General features: G+C 43.2%; 2 protein-coding genes across 3 annotated transcripts in view; both read left to right on the top strand.

Annotated features, from left to right (window-relative positions):
* ARFIP1 (ADP ribosylation factor interacting protein 1) overlaps positions 1-2,882 on the top strand; it is a 50,377-nt gene extending 47,495 nt beyond the window's left edge. Inside the window, exon 10 of the transcript XR_010071294.1 lies at positions 2,776-2,882. The gene's annotated coding sequence lies outside the window, so the exon portion shown is untranslated. The remainder of the gene's footprint in view (positions 1-2,775) is intronic.
* Positions 2,883-3,379: 497 nt separating this feature from the next.
* Positions 3,380-20,076, top strand: part of FHDC1 (FH2 domain containing 1) — a 37,611-nt gene continuing 20,914 nt past the window's right edge. Inside the window, exons 1-4 of one of the 2 annotated variants that reach the window (XM_063336506.1) lie at positions 3,380-3,493; positions 8,030-8,659; positions 15,665-15,726; positions 16,306-16,408. In XM_063336506.1, coding sequence (XP_063192576.1) covers positions 8,177-8,659; positions 15,665-15,726; positions 16,306-16,408 — 648 coding nt within the window. In that variant the 5' untranslated portion in view covers positions 3,380-3,493; positions 8,030-8,176. Of the gene's footprint in view, positions 3,494-3,948; positions 4,163-8,029; positions 8,660-15,664; positions 15,727-16,305; positions 16,409-20,076 lie in introns of those variants that run through there. The other variant, XM_063336505.1, reaches the window with a different exon arrangement.

Here is a 20,076-nt window from a genome sequence, read left to right on the forward strand (position 1 = left end):
AATGTGTCACTGTGGTAATAGTCTGATGTGAATTAAGGAAGGACCTGTAGTGTTAGAGTAGCAAGCAGGATGGCTTGTGCCTGCATTGGAAAAGGATGGCATAAATTTGATAGAGCAGCAGTGGAAAGGAAAAGTGATGTGTTGCTGTTTCATCAGAGTCCCTATACTGAAATGCAGAGGAGCATATGAACCTTGCAGAGCAACGGCCATGGACATAAAAGTTTGATCCATAGTTTGCAGATCTGTGGTTTCCTATGGCTGAGAGTGCTGGCACAAAAGCATTACTTTTTAAACTTCAGCTGCCTTTTGAAGAAAAAAAATTGAGGGAGGCAGGAGCAGCAACAATTCTGTGCTGTCCACTATTGGTAGTGTATTTCTGTTAAGTACTTAACCCGGCAAAATGTATATTCAACTTTTTTTAATCGCTGTGGGTGAGAAAAAGTTTGTTTTCTGAGCAAATACACTGTATCTCATCTCTTTGAGAACCCATTTTGAAGATAATAGCTATTGGAGGAGTGGAAATATTTGATATTCCAGGACAAGCAGAAAAAGAGATCAAGAGTACCTTTCCAGAATTCCCTTGCACCACCGGGTGGTAGAACTTAGATGGGTACCATCATACAGTGTGGCTGTATGATAACATTTCTTAATTAAGTGCAGAGATCAGATAGAGAACAGAGTAAACCTGAAACTAATTTTTAGTTCGGGTTTGCCCTGTTATTACAGTTTATGCCAGCATAAATCCATTGGTTCAGTCAGGAACAGTTCAGCTACCAGCAATGTGTTCCTAGTAAATGGTACTTAACAAATGGCATGTCTTGCTGTGCTAATTAAAAAAAAAATAATTATACACCTTGCTACCTTTTAAAGAATACTGAAGGCTGTAAATTTAAGCACTTGAAGAGATAAATAATGCTAAAAACTAGTGTTGCCTGTTCAGTCTTGATTTGCCTTTCTTACATATGTATATGCATCATGCTAGTTTTATGTGATAGTGGTAATTAATTGCAGGGGTTTGTTTCAAGAGGTTAACTACCACAGTGCTTAATTTTGAAACCAAATAGAACTTGGTTTTAATGTGTCTAAAGTGTCACCATTAACTTTCTCTCCTGCCTTTGTCCCAACACTAGAAATGAGGGTTTGTAAGGAAGATGACGACAGCTTTTGTTCAGGTGGTATAAATTCCTTTGTTCCTATTAGATCTGTTCCATCGTTAAATTTGTGTTCAGCCTGAAGCACCAGAAGTGCTTTGTGCTCTAAAGAGAAGCAGAGTTTACAAAAGACATTTTTTTTCTTTCATGAGAAAAAAAAAGCAATGCCTTAAAAGAAGTAGTCATCTTGAAAACTGTCCTGAGCATTTCATTAACTAGAAATCTTAAAATATTAACAATAGGATTTGTTTTTGTAGTATACCAACCCACCTAAATGCTATCTGTTCTAGGGAGGTGCATTAGTTGCTTATTATAGGTGGGGCTGCTCGATCTACCTATTATTAAAGTTGCTTAATACTTCCTACTGTGAAGACCTGTTTTCAGTTGTTTGTAACTTGGATGAAGTTTAGCCATGTGGGCAAAATTTTTGCCTGCTGAGTGTTCACATTTTAGGGGGAAAAAAATCAGCTGAAAACTTAAAATTAATTTGCTAACATTGTGTTTTGGAAAAGTTCTGGGGGGAAAAAAAAAAAACAACCCACAGGGTGAAGAAAAGTTAAGAATTTAACTTCACATCCGGACTGACTGCCAGGTCCTCTGCTGCCCTGTTCGGTTTTGGTTTTGTGTTTTTTTTCTTTTTTTAATACAATGCCATTATGCAAGTCTCGTGTTTGGCTTGCTCTTTCCGTCTTTTTGAGCGAACATTTGTGCTCATGACTGGCAGCAATGAAAACAAGTCTCTTTTTGGTTCCAACACAAGCAGCTACAGTCCAAGCGGCAACGCGCTTCCTCACTGACGACCTCGGGGGTGACCCGACACTCTCGAGGAATGTCCGCGCTGGCTCAAACCTGAGCGTGTCCTCCCTGGCTGCCGCAAACCCTGCCAAGTGGAGATGTGTGGTGTGATAGGAATTGCCCTTTACTGTGGCTGAACTGTTTTCAGTCAGTGAATTTTGAGCTCAAGTGACCAGGTTCTGACATCGCATTCCATAATTCTTGTTCTCATTTTATTTTATTTTTATAAATTGAGTGACTCAAACAGGCTGTCTTGCCAGACCAGTAGGTCAGATCTCTGGCTGCAGAACTGTAAGCTGGGATGGTATAACCTCAGAACTGTAAGCTGGGCTCTGGCGCTGTGGGAGGCTGCCTGGCCTCCCGCTTTTCCTCCGGTTCCTGCCTCCTGACCCCAGGCAGAGGCAGCCGGGTGCAGGTTAGGCACTCGACACTGACATGACGTGCTTTTGTCCTCCTGCTCCTGCCTTCCCACCCCCGGCCTGCCCTGCTAACGTGTTTCCTCTCTCATGTGCTGTGTTCAGAAGCTGTGGCAGCTGGTTGTGCAAGGCTGGAGGTGAGGGTTTTGTTTCCCTCCCTCCGTTCTCAGGCAAGGAAACATTTCTGATTCTGCCTTGGAACTGACCTCCTGTAAAAAGGAGTGTTGGGGTGTTTGGGATGTGTTTATTCCTTATGGCTGGGACTATTTATTTACTTGAGTGAAGTTCTTCACCTGTCCTCATTTGGGGAAAATGGTTTTATTTTTGAAATGTGATTGACCCTCTTGGCAAAATATTTTAGAACAATGTATTTGTTTCCCCGTATCATCTGTGGATGGTACTTTGGCTTTCAGGTGTCCACAAGTCACGTGAACTGCCTCGTGTGACATAACCCAGGGCTGCCATCACAGCTTAAATCGCTCTGAGGTTCCCTCACGCTGTCCCCTTTGGAGACTGACTCCCAGCCCTGGGCTCTGAAGGTGAGTTTGCATGCCCCCATCTTGCCGACCTGCCCGGGGTGAGGACCTGGGCACAAGGGGATGGGAAAGGGGCTGGAAAAGGGGATGAGCACCTGGGAGCGGGATGGAAAAGAGGATGTGGGGCTGGGAGCACGGGCAGAGGGTGAAAGGCTTCAACGGGGAGCGTGGGTGGTGGTGCTGCTGTCCTGTTTCTGTAGAAATAGTTCCTGCGACTTCGCTGACAACATGTGGAAAATGATATATCTATCTCTATATATACCCATCAGACAGCTTATCAAGAGCTTGCTTAGACCGATACCCACCGCGGACACCACTCCGCACCCCCGCACGCCCTGGCACCAGCAGCAGCCGGCGCTGGGCATCAGGCCACCCCCGGCCAGCACAGGCCGTTGGGCAGCGCCGGCCGCTGCCCCGCTCCCGGGGACCGCCGCCACCGCTGTCACCTGCCGCGGCCCCGCCCGCGCCGCGCCTGCGCGCTGCCCCGCCCCCGCCCGCTCCGCCGGCGCGGCCGCGGCGCGATGGGAGGAGGCGGCAGCCGTGGCGGCACCGGGCTCTGCTGCGCGCGGCGCCGCCTGCTCCCGCGGGCGCGGAGGTGAGCGGCGGCGGCGGGAGGGGCGCGGTAGGGGTCTCACCGTGGGTCTTCCCCGGCTGGGCGGGGGGCTGCGCGCTGCCGGGGAGCGGAGGAGGGGGTCGCCGCAGCCCGCGTTGGGTCCTTCTCCGCCTCGCCGAGCGCTCCCGGGGAAAAGGGGCTCGCTTCCCTGCGGGACCGCGGGGGTTCGGCGCGCCCTCCCCCCTCCGCCCTCTCCGCCTCCCCCTGTCAACGGGCGGGAGCCGCCGCTGCTCCCCGTGTGCGGCGGAGCGGGACGACCCCCGGCTGTCCCCAGCGGGTCCGCCGCCGTTGCGGGGGTTCGGGCAGCTGCGGCCGGGAAGGCGGCGGGCGCCAGGGCGCCCCCTGGCGGCGGGGCGGGGCCGAGCCGAGCCGGGCCGCTGGGGCGGGGCGCGAGGGAGCGGCGGGCGCGAGGCGCCTCAGGGTGCCCGGGAGCCGGCGGGAGGCTGAGGCGGAGAGGGTCGCGGTGGTTCCTCGGGGCGGCTTCTCCCCCCCGCCTTGAAAAGCCCTCGGTGCTGTCCCGGCGTCGGTCGGAGGGAGTCCCGGAGTACAGAGCTCTCCCCGGGCCCCCCGGGTGGTCCCGGTGGCGGGTGCCCTGTGCCGCTTGCCTGCCTTTCGTGGGCGCCCCGGCCCGACACCCGCTGCGGACGGAAGGTAAGGCACAGGGACTGTTCCCCTGGCGTCCCCCCTTCCCTGCGGCGGCGGGGTGAGCCCCGAACAAAAAATAGCTGGAATTGAGCCCCCTGACAAAACCCTGATCACCCCCCTGCCTGGTCTGGGGGGCCCTCTGTCCACCCCCCGTCTCGCTTGCGTGGTGAAGCCATGAGGGGTTCCCTTCCCGGCCTGGCTGGCAGGGAGGGAGGGAGGTTGGGCATACAAGGGATTTTTGTTGGATGCGTGAAGTGGTTAAGCGTGAAGTTGCTGCGATAGCGCGAGCTGCGCCTTCTCTGTAACCTGCACGTCTCGGCAAGGTCGGTGGCTGGTCGTGCAAGGCTGCGTCCGCAGCCTCTTTATCTGCGGTGAGCAACTGATTGCTCCCTTTACCTTTTCGCGTAGCCGTTGCTGAAACCCAGACACCCAAATGCTGCGGTCGGGCTTTGGTGTCAAAATCGGCGTTGTTCTCATGAGAATTTGGAGGATGCCTGACACAGAAACGTGGGCAGCAGAGAACATAAGGCGTGAGTTAAAGGGAGTAATATCTTGCAGTATGAATTATGAGATGCCCTTCAGCACATTGTGCATTTCACCTGTTAATTTGTGTATGCAAATATAATGTATGTCCGTCTCTGGCAACTGCCTTTTTTGCAAGAAACAAATTACTGTAGAGCGTTTGTCTCCCTACCTGGGGAGAAAGTTGTCCCACCCTCTAACTTTGAAATACATTTTCAAGTTAGATTAGGTTGGCTAGAACAATGAATGAGACAAAGAAATAAAATATTTCTTTTATGCCAAATATGGACACAATTAAAACGTGCGGTAAAGATGTTACTTTAGAGCTCTTGCACTTCTTGGGCTGTTTTGGATAACAAACATGCAATAATGAAGTGTAATTGAGACATCTTAAATGTTTGTTCTTGGGTCCCATTCTTTTTTTTTTTTTCCCCTTTGATCCTTTGAAAAATGCAGAGAGGCTCCTTAGGAGTTAAATTTTGCTTGGGTTCTATTACGCATCCCCATCCCGGCTGCGTGTCTTGTGTCTCGGTAATCTGTAGTTCACAGTCGGAGTGGCTGCGCTGTTCCCCACCTCCTCTTGCTATACTTCCTGCGTGGAGGCACCTGCTGATACCAACAAGCAGCCCCAGAGCCTGTCCCGGCTGCCAGCTTCTCTCCTCTCCAACCCATGTAATGGTGCGGGCGCTGGGAATGTCTTCGAGCCGCTCCTCCCAGAGCTGCTCAGGAGAAGGGGATTTTGACCAGTCTCCTGGTATCTGGTAACTTGAGACCGCCGTCCTCTTACAAGCAAGTGACCTCTGTCACCTGAGTTGTGCTTATCTGTCAGAAGACAAAGCTGAATGGCCAGCCTTTATGCTGTGCCTCTCCTTTCATGCCTTCCTTCTTAATGCTGATTCTTCCCCTTTCCTGCTTCTGGGTGACGGTTACCTCATCTAAAGCAATACAGGGCTTGTTGGCTTGAGAACAGTTTTTCCTGTTCTATCTATCTATCTTTACATCTAGGTTGGGATGTTTTCTTCCCCTTGCGTTCTCCACTCCTTTCACTAGGAGTGTCCCTTGTCTAACGCAGAAGCATTCAGGTCTGAGATCAGTCGTTTTCCACTCTTGTGTGTTAGCACTGGGACTCTGATGAAACATCGCCTATAACTTGGTTTCATTAGGATTTGATCCTGTTTTTCTTAAAGCATCTAGACTTATTGGAAGCTTCAAAATGAGGTTCTTGCACATTGCCCAGGGGTATGGTCGGTTGGTCTGTCTGTCTCTTCTGTCTTTTTTTTTTTTTTTTTAAATCTGTGGGAACTCAAGTTAGAAAATAATAACTGTTGAATACTGCTTTGTGATGGTGGAAAACTAGCTAATACATTTTTCATTTTTGTCTAAGTGGTAGGGAGGAAAAGATTTTTTTCCTAGTTGAGTATTTCTTTAAATTAATGCAACACTTAATTGCTTTGAGTGGTTAATCTCTTTCCACCACCTTGCACCTGCTTTTTTATGCCTCTCTGAGTCTATGATCATGAACCTGGGAGGAGAGGCATGAACATACACAGCTCTGTAATAGCAGCTCGGTATTAATGCTGATTTAAATTTGAAACCCTCTATCCTGATCCACTTTCTTTGTAGCTCTTCTCCTTTTTACCCTGCCAGTAAAATATTTTCCATCTTTGCTAAACTTAAAGCTCATACAGATTTTTATATGTGTTTTCTATTCTTGGAAATACCTTTATAACGTGAGGTATAAGGCTAGAAAATCTGAAGCAGGAAAGAGGAGTTTCTTGCTATCTACCTATGCAAGCTTTTGAGAAGAAAAGGTACAGTGGATTATTTTTTATTTGTTTCCATTAACTTCAGCAAAGCAGTGAGTGACTGAGTCCTTGCAGACCAAGGGAGAATTTGCCCTAAGGCTTGTTTCTGTGACTTGGGTCTGTTTGTTCGTGTACACTCTGATGATGGATCTCTGGCAAAAAAGTGAAGGTTTTTCATCACTATTATACAATGTCAAATTGATCTGGATTGCTATTAGCTCTATGTGAACCCTGCTGAAGAGGCATACAGGTAAATCAGTGCCAAATTTCTGGTTTTATATTGTTCTGGTGCTAGTGCATTACTTCAGCTTTTTCTGTTGAGTTTTCCTGTGACTGATCTTTGCTCAGAGGCTGTCTTTCCTCTATCTAAATTTTTATTGTGCATTATCTTTGATTTTTTTTTTGTAAATTCCCAAATTTTTTTTTGAGATAACTTACAAATTTCCATAAAATCATGGAATTCTTCATTGGTCTATATTTGAAATACCTTAATTTGTTTTCTCTGAGACTATGAAGTAAATCTGTTCTAATAGATGTGGCTTGTCAAAATTGTGCTTTTTATGGAAGTCATATTCTTACTTGAAGGTTTACTGTCAATAACAGAAGCTTCATTTAGTAGGTGACAGCGTAAGAAAAATTGCTTGAAACTATTGTGATTCCTGTTAAGCTGCTTCATGAGGTAATTTAGATGTAAAAGCTTTGCTAACAATTTAAAGTTTTGCATATGTACAGTGCTTAGGATGTGTAGGTTACTGTTCCTATTGTCTCCTCCCTCTCTGTCTCCTTCCCCCCCCTCCCCCCCTTATTGAACTGGCTATATTAACCTAGATACTGAAATTATTAGGGGCAGCTTAATCAAACTGTGGTCTGTCTTCTTTTAGTGCATTTTGGTAGGTGGTGTAACCAGACCATTAATGGTAAAATGCAAGTACTATAAGTTTATGCTTAGGGAACGTAGAGAGTTTAGGGACTGCACGCTGTTTTTCCCTTATTGACGATTGTGTGAAAAATACAAAGGCAAAAAAAGCAGTACATTAGGCCAAATTGTTAAATCACTGACGTATTGTTTGCTACTTTAATGCGTCTTGGATTTAAGCCATGAATTTAAAAGATTCAAACAGGGTCTGTTTGATCCAGTTAATCCAGTACCATAGTTGATACTTATATTTTCTAACTGTGTGTAATCACCTTTAAAAAATTCTAAAATTAGCAGTGGGATAATAATTGTTTGTTTTAATATTTTGATACATTCTTTTACAAAATTGCACTTAACTGAGATTAATAGATAGATTTGATATGTACTATGGGCGATTTAAGAGGTATTCTTATTTTTGTATCTTTTTGAAATCTAGATATCCAAAGCTATTTGAAATGTTGGTGTGGATAAACTTTATACAATTGCCGTGGGAAAGACTTTTGATTCACTAAATTTCCTTTCTGGATTAAAAACTTGATAGCTGTTACACCCTAATTTTGGTGTCTTTTCAGTGTGAGGGACGATATCCAGTCTCTCTGATCTGAGTCTCCCTATTGTCCTTTGTTGTAGGTTGCGAAGATGGTACAGTCCCCTCTGTGTTGCTACTGCTGGCAGACCAGAGTTTGAGAGAGTGTGATATCGGTTGCTGCTGCACTCACTATTCAATGTTTCAAACCGATCTAAGGAAGTAACTCTCCTCTTTGGAGAGACCATAAAATGCATGTTATGAATTGTCTCTCCTTGGTCAATGATAAAGAAAATGGGGCTATTCCAGTTGCAACAGGATTAATGAACGAGGATACGACAACAGCATCTCAACTTTCTCAGTCTGCAGCACCACCACCCCCTCCGCCATGTCCCCTCGCAGGGGCACCCCCAGCCCCTCCGCTCCCCCCGGGGATGCCGCCCCCACCACCACCCCCTCCGCCACTGCCTGGGCCAAACATACCTCTGCCTCCTCAACTGATAAATGGGCATGACAACCACAGCAAAAAAAAACGAATGCGGAGCTTTTTCTGGAAAACTATCCCTGAAGAACAAGTCCGCGGTAAAACCAATATCTGGACGATTGCTGCAAGACCGCAGTATCAGATTGATACAAAGAAAATTGAGGAACTTTTTGGGCAGCAGGAAGAAACCAAGCCTCAGGACCCCAGAAGTCGATCTTTAAAGTCTTCATTCAAAGAGACTAAAGAGGAGGTAAGAATTGAAGTAAACCCTGTCTTTTACATAGTGCTGTAGGAATTAGTGTCATTCTGACTCACCTTTGTCTCTTTCTCTGTCATGTTATATCCTTATGGCAAATTTTTCTTGATTTGAAGGGGAGGGGAGCGGTGGGGAGGATAAACTCTTTGTTCTTAGTGACACATATTTGTTTTTCAGAGAACTAACAGTGTTTTATTATTTTAACTTGGCAAGTGCTGTGATTTGGTCACCTGTTAAAATAAATATAAATAAGTGGAGGGAGCATCTGTATTTACTCATGCTGGATAGCCCTTGAGTTTTCAGTGTGAAACGTAGGTTTATTGTAACTTTTTCTCTTCATCTCTTCCACTACGTCACTTGTGGAAAGAAAATGTTGTATGTGCAAACATGCACCAGGCAGGAGGGAAGAGAATCCTATTGCACGGGTTAACACTGTATATACTCTCGATGTCCTAGAGACAGCGGGAAGGGAAGTCCCAATATGACAGCAAGGAAATAAAACATAATATAGTGATTAAGATAATTTGTTATTTAATTGAGATAGGTTTAAAGTTGCAGCTTCCATAAGCGTTGCTTTCCTGCTAATTAAAACTTTATTTTATCTACCCTGCCTTTTCTGGACACTAAAATAACCTTCCAGTAAGGTCGGAACATTGGTACTGATTTCTGTTCTGGTGGTGAGAAGGTATATGCCAAGCAATTTCAGGTTCAGACACTCTCTGGTGAACTGATAAGTAGCTTTTCTAGTTCTTAGATCCTGATTTGTAGACAGCGTCTCTGTGAAGCCTGAACTAATTGTCTCAAGTGATCTTTCTGTGAAGTAATTGGAGGGTTGAAATGCAGATTTAATCACTGGTGTGTGTCTATATACATGTGAGCTTCTAAACAAAATACAGAGGGCATGGGGTTAAGAGATGTAACAACATAGCAGTTTTTAGTGAGAAAATAGGGACTTGAAGTTAGTGGAATCGTGCAGGATTCAGAAGGTGCCTGAATAAGATCAGCAGGGACAAGGTGAGAAACCAAGGTACTGATAGCGTGCGTGTGGTACATAGACTAAAATAAGGGGTTTAAAACAGGCATGTGTATTGCAGACTCTGAAACCCTGACATCGGGAAGGAGTAATTGGGGCCGTCATCAGAGGTAGTCATTAACCTCTGCGCTGTTTTCAGGCTATGTTCATCTTTAAATCAGGATTGCAGTGAGTGGACTTCCTGTACTGCATACAGATGTACACAACTCCAGCCCCGTGTGTTTCCTTAGGAGCTCCCCCTTTCAGGACTGCCGTGTGGTGAAGATATAGTAAAAATGAAGATGAGTGTCATAAATGGAATGTGGCCCCTAGTGTACGGTAGCCAGGGCAGAGAAAACCCCAGCATGCTCCAGAACTCGCATGTTTTCATGTACAGCTTGAAACTCGAGGCATCCTGGGGAGGTTAAGAGCAGCGTTAGAGATTAAAATTACAGGCCTGCAAAACATGGCTTTCCCCAAGATACAGTGCCTTGGAAACAGAAACCTGCCTTGCTACAAGTTAATGTTTTTGTGCATCCATCTGGAGCTGATAAGGTGGTCCAGTGTGTCTCTACTGCTTGACACCTGTCCATCCTGGTTCAGGGCTCCCACGCGGTGCCTTTGCACATGGCAGGCAGTGAGGCAACAGGACTCTGTTGCCTCTGAGTTGTGCTACTTAAGTGACAAAATGTTCAACTCCGTTGCTAAGCTGTGTCAGGCATGCTGCAGCAGTGTGTCAGACAGTGATGAGCAATTTCATGTGTGTTAATGGACTTTGCAGTACCAGCTGCTTAGTAAGGAGGGAAGGAGATAATCCTGAAGAGCTATGTGTTATTGGAAGTGCGGAAGCAGAGACACGCAACAGCTCACATGCTTAACGTTACTACAGGCGTCATTCAGCAGGAGTATGGAGATTTGAGGCATAGACGATGTTTGTGATTTCTGTCATCGGTGCTGTCAGCTGCTGCTCACTTACTTTAATGGTACGAGGTTGTCCTCAGTTCACTGTAGTAAAACCTAAGGAGCTTGAAAGGAGTTGGGGGCAGGCTGAGGTACGCAGCGTCTGTGTGACCTTGTGGAGAGCATGTTAGCGTGGGCCTGAGGAAGCAGTAGTTCTGTTCCTGGCTGCAACACTGGCCTGACAGGGGAAGGTGGACAAGACATTTTGTGTTTCAGTATCTCTATTCCTTTTGCGTTAAGTAAAACACAATTTGTTTTAGAACGTGCTTTACGGTCTGACAGTAGAAAACGTTCTTTGGAGTTTAAATAGTGGAATTAGTCTAATTGCTGTAGTGTGTTAACAGTGTAATTTCAAGATAATTTCAAGTGCCTAAATTGAAGTATTGCTTTGATTCAAATCTGAAAAAAGAGCATGTGTCCAAAGTGCTGTACAAAAGTGCATGGCCAGAGAGTCTGCTCTTTTGGCTCCGTGGGGTTCCTTTCAATGCAGTGGCATAGCTTCGGTGGGAGCAGTGAAGAGTGACTCTTCAGCCAGAGTTGAGGGCACTCCTCTAGAGACTGTGGTGGAGATACAGTTTTCATACCTTCTCCAGAGATCGCTGTTAATTATGAAATCATGATCAGTTTTGGAAAAACTTCTCTTACAGAACTGGACGTCCTTTTAATTCCTCACTTGCCAGTGTTTTGTACAGGGAATTTAAATGCCCAACTCAGGGTACTGAATCCCCGTTCTGGAGGCTCAGCACTAAACATCATCATTATAACAGAAGTCCCTTTTGAGATTTGAGTCAAACTCCTACAGTGAATGCTTTCCTTTTCATAAACAATCCCTCACCAAACACTTAGGAGATTAATTAACATGTTTCCTTGACTAAAGGCTTAATTTGCCCTATGGTTTCATGTAATTTGAGCTTCTGAAAAATAGGGGATGTAGAGTAAAGTTTACACACCAATTTACTTTCTCCATCCTTTAGTGGTGTCACAATATGGCACAACATACACTCACCTAGGTTATAGCTAACCTGGCAGCGGAGCGGGCAGAACAGCTTGTTGCCAGCTAAGGGAGCTGGTCTTGCTTTCTCCTTAGATCTTTAGATCTGTCCCTCAGCTCCTGTCCCTCACCTCCCCCTGTCTGCATGCTGGCTCTGGCAGACATTGGACCCTCTGTAAACAGATTTAAGTCAGTAGCTTAGCAGAATACTGTTTGGTTTGGTTTTGTTTGTTTTTTTTTTTTTTCTACTGGAGTAGTTTTCTGCTATTTTAGTGAGTTTTGATGGCTTGCAAAAGGGTGCAGTGAATTCCAGAGGCTGTGCAAGGGTCTAGTGAGAGGAGAGAAGGAAGATGGAAGGGGCAAACAGGATGTCTCTTCTCCCCTCTCCTCGCCATGCCATCTCTGTGTTTTCCCTGTACTGGCTGTGATGCTCACTCCACCTTCTTGAGAGCTGATTCAACCTGTTAATCCAGCAGAGGACTAACACAACAAGAAACCAATGAGATGAGTACCAGTGCCTGCCTAAGGGAAAGAGCAGGCTAAGAACGTGACAGGGAGGGTGACGTGGAGTGGGACAGCCCTGTAGTAAGCTGTTAGTTCACTCCGTTGCACTGTGGAAGCGTACCTTTCCTCAGCCACTCCAGGCAGTGCGCGTAGCTCGCAGAATAGAGGCCAAAATATTAAACTCAACAGTGATGGTTAGTGTGTTGTAAAGTGGAAGCTAAAGCAGGAAGCTGTTCATATCCTTCCTAACCTCCAGCACCAAGCCTGTGCCACCAGGCTGTTCCATGTTTGCTGTAATTTGTAAACTATATTTCACCATGTGAAACCCCATTGTTCTTATCCAAAGAATACATATAATCTTTTGCTTTCACTAATCTGTTATAAATCCACTTTGCCATGTTCCTGTTCCTCATTGACAATCTTATGGCAAGAAACTCCTATTACATTTTTGCAGCCACTACAAAGTCGGTATTGAAGTGGGGCTTTTTGTGTCTCCCAGAACACTCCTTTGAATCTTTCCTGTTGATTACAAATTTCTGTCAGAGTTCAGGAGTAGATATTTCCATATTGGTGGATTAACATTTTTCAGATCGATGCTGTTATTACCCCACATGATCTGTGCCTGCTGCAGATTTCAGAAATAGGCTGAGTTGAGTACTGTGGTAATGAGAAGCAGATTCAAGAGTGAATCAGCTCTTCTTGCTCCCAAGATTGCACTGTTTATGAAGGAGAGGTGTCAGTTGTGTGAGGCAGTGGCACTTGGCATTGGCTGACAGATGTCGAGATGGTGCAAAGTGCAGATGTTGAGATGGTGCAAAGTATATGAGGGAACTGTCATATTTAAAGAGTAGGATAAACAAAAGTTTAATAGTTTTCTCTGGCAGAAGAATTGAAGAGCATGTGAATGGAGAAAGCTCTCCTGAATTTATCTAAAGTAAATCATAAGAAACTATATGAGTATAGAGGATCCCAGTGAGACTAGGAAAGTCTGTTCTCAATTCTTATAGTCCAGTGTAACTTCTTGAGACAAGAAGTCAAAGGATGTCACTGGCAGCACTTTAAAATCTCTTTAGGTGTCAACAGAGATTTGGAACATGCTGTGCTGACACCAGTGCTGAAGGTGTGTATGAACAGAAGATAGGAGCAGACTTCATAAAAAGCTGGCATAACGTTTAAAGGGTAAAAAGCAACAGCTTGGTAGGAAGTCATATGCAATTTTCTGCAAGGAGACAAAATCGAATCAAAGCTCAGTTGGGAAGAAGAGTAGACATTAGGAACAGATCTTAAGGCAGAGAAGATAAATCTAATATGCAACATGGTAGTGAATGTGAGATGGAAGATACCATATTTGTGTGCAAGGAGTAGGAACTTGTATTTATGGAGTATCTGCCAGGTTCCCCTTTCTTTCCTCTCACACTCCCATCTGGAAGCTCCTTGAAGGTAGTTGAGCGATGACAGCTTTTTCAATCACTTCTGATAATCTTGAAGTGGACACCGAGCAAAGAATGACAAAAAAATGAGCCATGTGTTTTGACTGTGTGCTTGGAAAAGAAAATGGGAAAAAACAGAGTACAATCATATACAGAGCAATAAGTGTGTAAGATCCTTGCACTTAAAAGAGAAAAAGAATTATGACATTGGTTTTATGTTGTGTGGATAAGGCAAATGCATCTGTATATGTTGCCATCTGTTGTTTTTCTTCAAGGGAAGGTGTTAAAAAAATATCTCTAGTTTTGTTTGAGGTTGCACTGTAAATCCAAGTTGTGCCATGGAAACCAAAGGTTTACCCAGCTGATGGTCAGTCTTACTGTAACAGTTATCAACTATGACTGAAAATAATATGTACAGAAGGTTAACTGTAATATGCTTTAAAAACAAACAAAAAAACCCCCCAAAAAACAGCAAACAAAAAGTCAAATCATGATGGCAAAGCTTATAGGCTTAAACTAGTACAGAGAAATCAGAGAATTAGGAGTGAGCAAAGCAATTGGAGACTGGAGCTGCAGTTTTGAGAGGTCATTGAGAGGTCCCTGCAGTAAAACATTTGAAAAAGATTAGATACTGCAGGGGGAGAGATAGTTGAACCTGTCCTATGCTAAGGGGCTTTCCCTTAATGATCTGTTAGGGGCCTCTCAACTCCTAAGATAACAGGAGAATAAACCACAATCTGTCCTCTTATCTTTGCATATGTTAAAACTGAAGGGCTTCAGGCTAGCAATCATCTAATTAAAACTAATAACGATGATATTTCCTGTGTTTTCCAGTCTTTGCTGGTTTCAGAAGAGAGAAAATTCCAAAATTTCAGAAAACTTATTAATTTGATTCACTCTTTTCCGCAGATGAGGAGGCTGTCTCACAGGTGTATGTTGAGGATAGCACATTAATCATACCTGTATTTTCACTGTCACCAGCTGACTGCAGGCTAATTCAATTTCGTGACAATGCCAACATTGCATTTATATATGTATTTGTAATTTGTGTGCTGTCACAGAGGTCAAGACACCTTTCCAATTGTGAAAACCTCAAACATTGTGTGAGTCCAACAGCAGTCTTGAACATCTGTGTGTACTAAGCTGTTTTATTGTAGCAGTCGGGTGGCACTGTTAACGTGAACAACTCTCTTGTCCTTGTAAATCTCATGACTTTTGTAGCTGTTATCACCAAAATAGCTGTGGTAAAATTTTAACCTTAAGAACATGATTTGTTAAAACAGCTCAAACATCTCAGATTTGAAGGTGTATGCAGTTACAGGGAGAAAAACTAATATAAAAAGAATTAACGCTTTTATTTCAAAAATTTTTTGAAATTAATTAGTGGAAAAAGTGTTTGGTTTTTTTTCTCTGCTTAATCTCCAGAATTGTACATGTAAGATGATATAGCAAATCAATTTTAAAATATAAAGCAGGGGAAGACTGTTATTTTATTATGGGTTTCTGTTTGCTTCTAGATAAAGCAAAAAGATTTGAGCATTATCTGTCTCAGGTTTTGATTCAAGATCGACTTTCATATCTTTCAGTGGATCAGCCTGGCTGTTAGTTCGGTAAATGACATCAGTAGTGCAGACTGACCTCTGCTTGGAAAGTCCATCCTCACATTTGTTACAAAACCCCTGAAATATGTGGGTTTTGAAGTGTGGTGCTCCCTAACCCGGGGGGGGGGGGGCAGGCCTCCAAATGTGATACAATGTATTACTTGATAAGCAACAGTTTGCAGATGCAGGGTTATGAAATAAGCAAGAAGAATGCTTTTACTTTGTAATGAAATCTTGATTCCTTCCTTCTATAAATTGGTATGGCTTTTTTTGTTTCACTTGAAAAAAGGTGTGGTGGGTGTGCTGTGTATTTCCTTGGTAAAAACTAGCTCTGTAATATATGAACTTTGTTGATAAGAAGTGACTCTGTATTCAATTGGTTCATGATTTGGTAGCAACTGCAAACAAGTATCTGTAGCAATTTAAGGAATGGTATCTACATTCGTTACATGCTATTTTCTTAGGTATTAGTAGATTAATCTCTCTTGTTTTCTGTTTCAGGTTTCCATTTTGGATGCAAAAAGAAGCATGAACATTGGGATATTTCTCAAACAATTCAAAAAGTAAGATTTGATTTTTCTATGCAGCTAGTGCAAGCTACAGATGTGTGAAATTCCTTGTAGTTCTCATCAAATGTGGTGTATATTATGCTCTGTTCCTTGTGTAGTTTATGTTTCCATACAAGTTTGTCATAAGTAACTACGTTTCCTAATTTGTTTTCTAATATGTTTAGTTTTGAGTGCCATTATGACTTAGCACTAAACATTCAGAGTTTGCTACTGTTAAGTCATTTGAAGTGACTTTTCAGATATAGTTAAGGGAAACCCTTGTGTATCATGTAATACTGCATGAAAGCTGTTGTCTGACTGTCTTTTTATAAAGAATTAGTAGAAAGGGGTGAGGTGAGGATTTTTTTTCTAAGAGCAAGCTGATTCAGTGCTGTCTTTATTCACTGATAATGTTGCCCTTTAGTAAAGGCATCACTGAAAGTGGTGTTAGAACGGTGCTGCTGTGAACACTGATACATACCCTCATTATAATTCCTTTGAGTAGCCCAAGCATGTTTGGTTTGTTTTTTTCAATTTGTGTGACTATTCACCCTGCAAGTGTTAGAAATGTGTATGCTCAATTGTTTTTTCAAGGTCTGCTGAATCCATCATTGAAGATATTTATCATGGAAGAAGTGAGCCCTATGGTTCTGAACTGCTGCATGAATTTCTTAAATTATTACCAGAGGCAGAGGAGGTAAAAAATGGTTTGACATGTAACTTATTGTTTTATAGAGTTCTACTGCCTGGGATTCCAACATGAAGGTTTGCAAACGAGGAATCCCAAAGTTTTCCTGAGGTCAGGGGATAGGAAACCATCAAATGCAAAGGTTTAATCTTCATTTGACCTGTGGTATTCAGGTGGTAGTATAGTTGTTCCCTTCACATCACGTAATTTCACCTACTTTTAAGGTGCTTCTTAATGAAAGAAGTGATAAGGTATTTTTGTTTCTCTAATGTCCATTGTGATGTCCCTTTTGTCCCATAAACATTTTACCAAGACCTGGAACCCTGCTGCGTGCAGTGTAGAAAACTCTGCTCTGGGGTTCAGAAAACTCAGAATCAAAGTATATCCTAATGCAAACAAATTAAGGTTCACTTCTTTGGCACCTGCCTCATGCTTTCCCGTTGCATTGCCTGTGAGTTGGATATTTGTAGCCTTATGCTACTGTTTCTTCTCCCTTCTTGTTTGCTACCTGCTTGGTGCATCTGGGATCTGCCTGCTCTTGGGCCTGGTTCGTTGGATTCCAACAGGGCAGAATGGCTGCTCTGCTGTGCAGCACCTATAGAATTTGCTAACATGGTTTAGTGCTCCAAAGGAGACATATTGAAAGGCACAGAATTACCAGCAGCACCTTCTGCAATGTCCCTGTGCTCACCATATGACCAACAGCAAGTGTTGCTTTCTCCCCTCCTGCTCTTGAACTTTCAAGTCCATTCGCATGATTAAAGGAGTGAGGCTTCATTGGCTGACCTGGGAGCCCTGCTTAATGATGCACAGTTCCTTGTCTGCTCATGTATTTGCACTGACCCATTTGTATGTACTTGAGAGAAATGTATACCACAAACTTGACAAAATTAGCATTAGAATTGCTTGAGTGCTTCACATCAAAGCCATGGCTGAAACTTGGGAAATTGCTGGTTAATGTCCACATATAGATCAACCTCAACTCACATGCTTTACCACTTCAAGGTCATACTGTCAAAGCACTCTATTTCCTCTGTGCAACAGCAAATCTCAGATCTAGTCAACAGCAAAACACGTTGTGTTATTTTGCTATCAAATATATAACCCTAAAGTGGTCTGCTTTTGCAGGGAATTTTGTAAGAACTGTGTTACATTATTATAGTTGATTAATGTGTTTCTTAGAGTTGGGGGATATCAACAAGTTGAAATGTAATTAGTGTGAAAGAGGTGACTAGTTTTGGGAGCTCAAAACTATTCCTCGTTCTGTCTTTGTTTCAACTTCAGTACATATTCCTGTATTTAAACAGAATTTATCTCCTTCCTCTGAACGAGTCAGACGGAGGAGAACAGTGAAGCACTAACTTAAAGTGACTCCTAGTTAACTTAACTTTGTATATATTCAACAGATTAGACTGAAAGAAGGGTATTTTTTCTTCTTTTTCTCTTTCTGGTTTAGATCTTGGTTGTTATTTTACCACAAGTAGAGAATCTTTGAAGTAGTATACTCCTATGTGATACAAATGTTGTAATTCAGCTAGAATTGTAATGTAAGTTGTTGAATTTTATCTTTTGGTGCATGACAGTAGTGAAAATGTGCCCTTCTGCTAACTGTTGGTAGGTGGTGCATGGTTTCTGCATCTGCAGGAGATTGTCGGCAATACTCAGCCAGAGGCTTTAGATATCCTGTAGGTGCTGCTAAGAGTGAAGAGGTATATTTATCTCCTAGTAGATTATTTGACAACAGGCCTGCACCTCAAGATAGTGGGTCCAGAGCACTTAAGAAGTGCTTTTAAGGAGGCGCTTGAGAAATTAATAGGGGAGACTTTATGGTCCAGAGGAGTATTAGAAATTCAGGGGCATTAGATGTTAGATTTGTTGCTATTCCCAAGGGAAAGCTGGAAAGAGGCTTGTTCTCAGTGTGCAGGTGTTTGTATGTATTTAATTAGTTCCACGCTTTGGAGATCTCATTGCTCACCATCAGGAAAAGGAAGGACCCCTTTCCCTTTGTTATTCTCCCCGTAATTGTTTCACTTCTTGGGAGGTTCCCCTGCTTCCTGGGAAGTACCACAACAAGAGCTGGGGTGGGGGCACAGGACGGATGGAAGATCCTGAGTGCGAGGGACTGATGCTTCTGCTGGTATGGAAAAATGTTTCAGTGCCTTCATGTCCTCATGCTTCAAGTTTTCAAAGAACGAGTGGACCTAATAACTTGTTTACTATTGTGGCTCCTAAAATTTTAGTGTAGTCAGTTGAAAAATTTGTTCTCTTTAGGAGTCTCAGAGCTTTTATTGCTCATCTTTCTCAGCACATTTTTCTCCCTAAATATATGTTCAGTGTTCTCCTTGTATGTCTCCATCTTTTTTGTTAGTTTATGGTCCACCTAGTCTGAATACCCTTCTCCTGGAATACTGCTTCACTGTTTGCTAAGGGGAAGCCATTGGAACGATACAGTCCCTCCTCACATACAAATAATCCAAAATCACAAAAGCTATCAGATGAAGTGGTGTTATTTGTTCTGCTGTTCCCTATTCTGTTTAATTGTCCTTAATTTCTTTTTAATCTGGCGGTCATGTCACATGAGATAGCTTTGGCAAGCTGTCATGATAATAGCCTGTCCCTGCAGAATGTTGCACCCATCCTCAGCAAGAGTTGCCTGGGATTACCCTTAGATACTTCCCATTCTCCTGAAGAACCTGCTTTGTTGTTGTAGGGGTTGAGAATTACTCTGAGCAGAGATTTAAGCAGTCACATCCTAAAAGGTTAGTTGTTATTCTGTTATCAGCGCTAACTATCTTGGTGTAAACATGGGTGGGCTTCTGCAGTTCCCCTTTGTATACTCTTTTCAGCAGCTCAGCTCTCTACAGTCACATTTCCTAGTAGCACACTTGTCTTGCAGGTTGGAATGAGAGCCAAGTATCCCCTGCCAGGCATGTGCTCCACCGCAATAGCTGTATTTGGAAATGTCTTGTACTTCTTTTTTTTACATGGTGCCATAAACCCTTAGTCTGTAAAAGTGAAAGGAGGGAGAGAGGAACACTGTTCCTGGTCATAGCTATAGGAAGTGCAACTCTGGACCGTCACGTTTCTTCTTTTTTACCAACAACTTTTACGGTTTATCTAGTGTGAATAAACACTGGCTTTATACTCCAATCTTATCTTATCTAGAAGCATTGTGATATATAGTCACATGACCTGAATGTTCCCTGGTCACTAGTTTGACGTATGTGACATATTTTACATCATTTCAGTCCATATTATCTCAGGCACCTGATGGATGTTCCAGCGTCTTTGAGATAGAACAGCTTTTTAACAATGGAGGGAAAGTACTCGGGCTAACAAATACATTTAACATCTGTTTTCTTTAAAACTATTCTTTCTTTTTGCAGTATTGTAGCAACTCTGTCTACATACAGAAATAGGTGTCAGTAGCAGTCATTTTCTAGCTGTTTTCTATGAAAAATCTCAACAGCTGTGAAAGCTGTTGGGATTTTTGTGTATAAATGGCAAATACTGTCTCTTTGCTGAATTTTTTTGTCAAACTGAGTAAGACCATTATTGAAATATTGGCACTGCCGTGAAGTCTTTTGTCAAACTGAAAACATTTGGGTATTTTCAAATGTTTAATTTGAAAAACTTGACAAGTTCATGAAGCTGGCAAACCTAGAGCTTGCTGCAAG

Source organism: Chroicocephalus ridibundus, chromosome 5, assembly GCF_963924245.1.
Source record: "Chroicocephalus ridibundus chromosome 5, bChrRid1.1, whole genome shotgun sequence".
Taxonomy (NCBI): domain Eukaryota; kingdom Metazoa; phylum Chordata; class Aves; order Charadriiformes; family Laridae; genus Chroicocephalus; species Chroicocephalus ridibundus.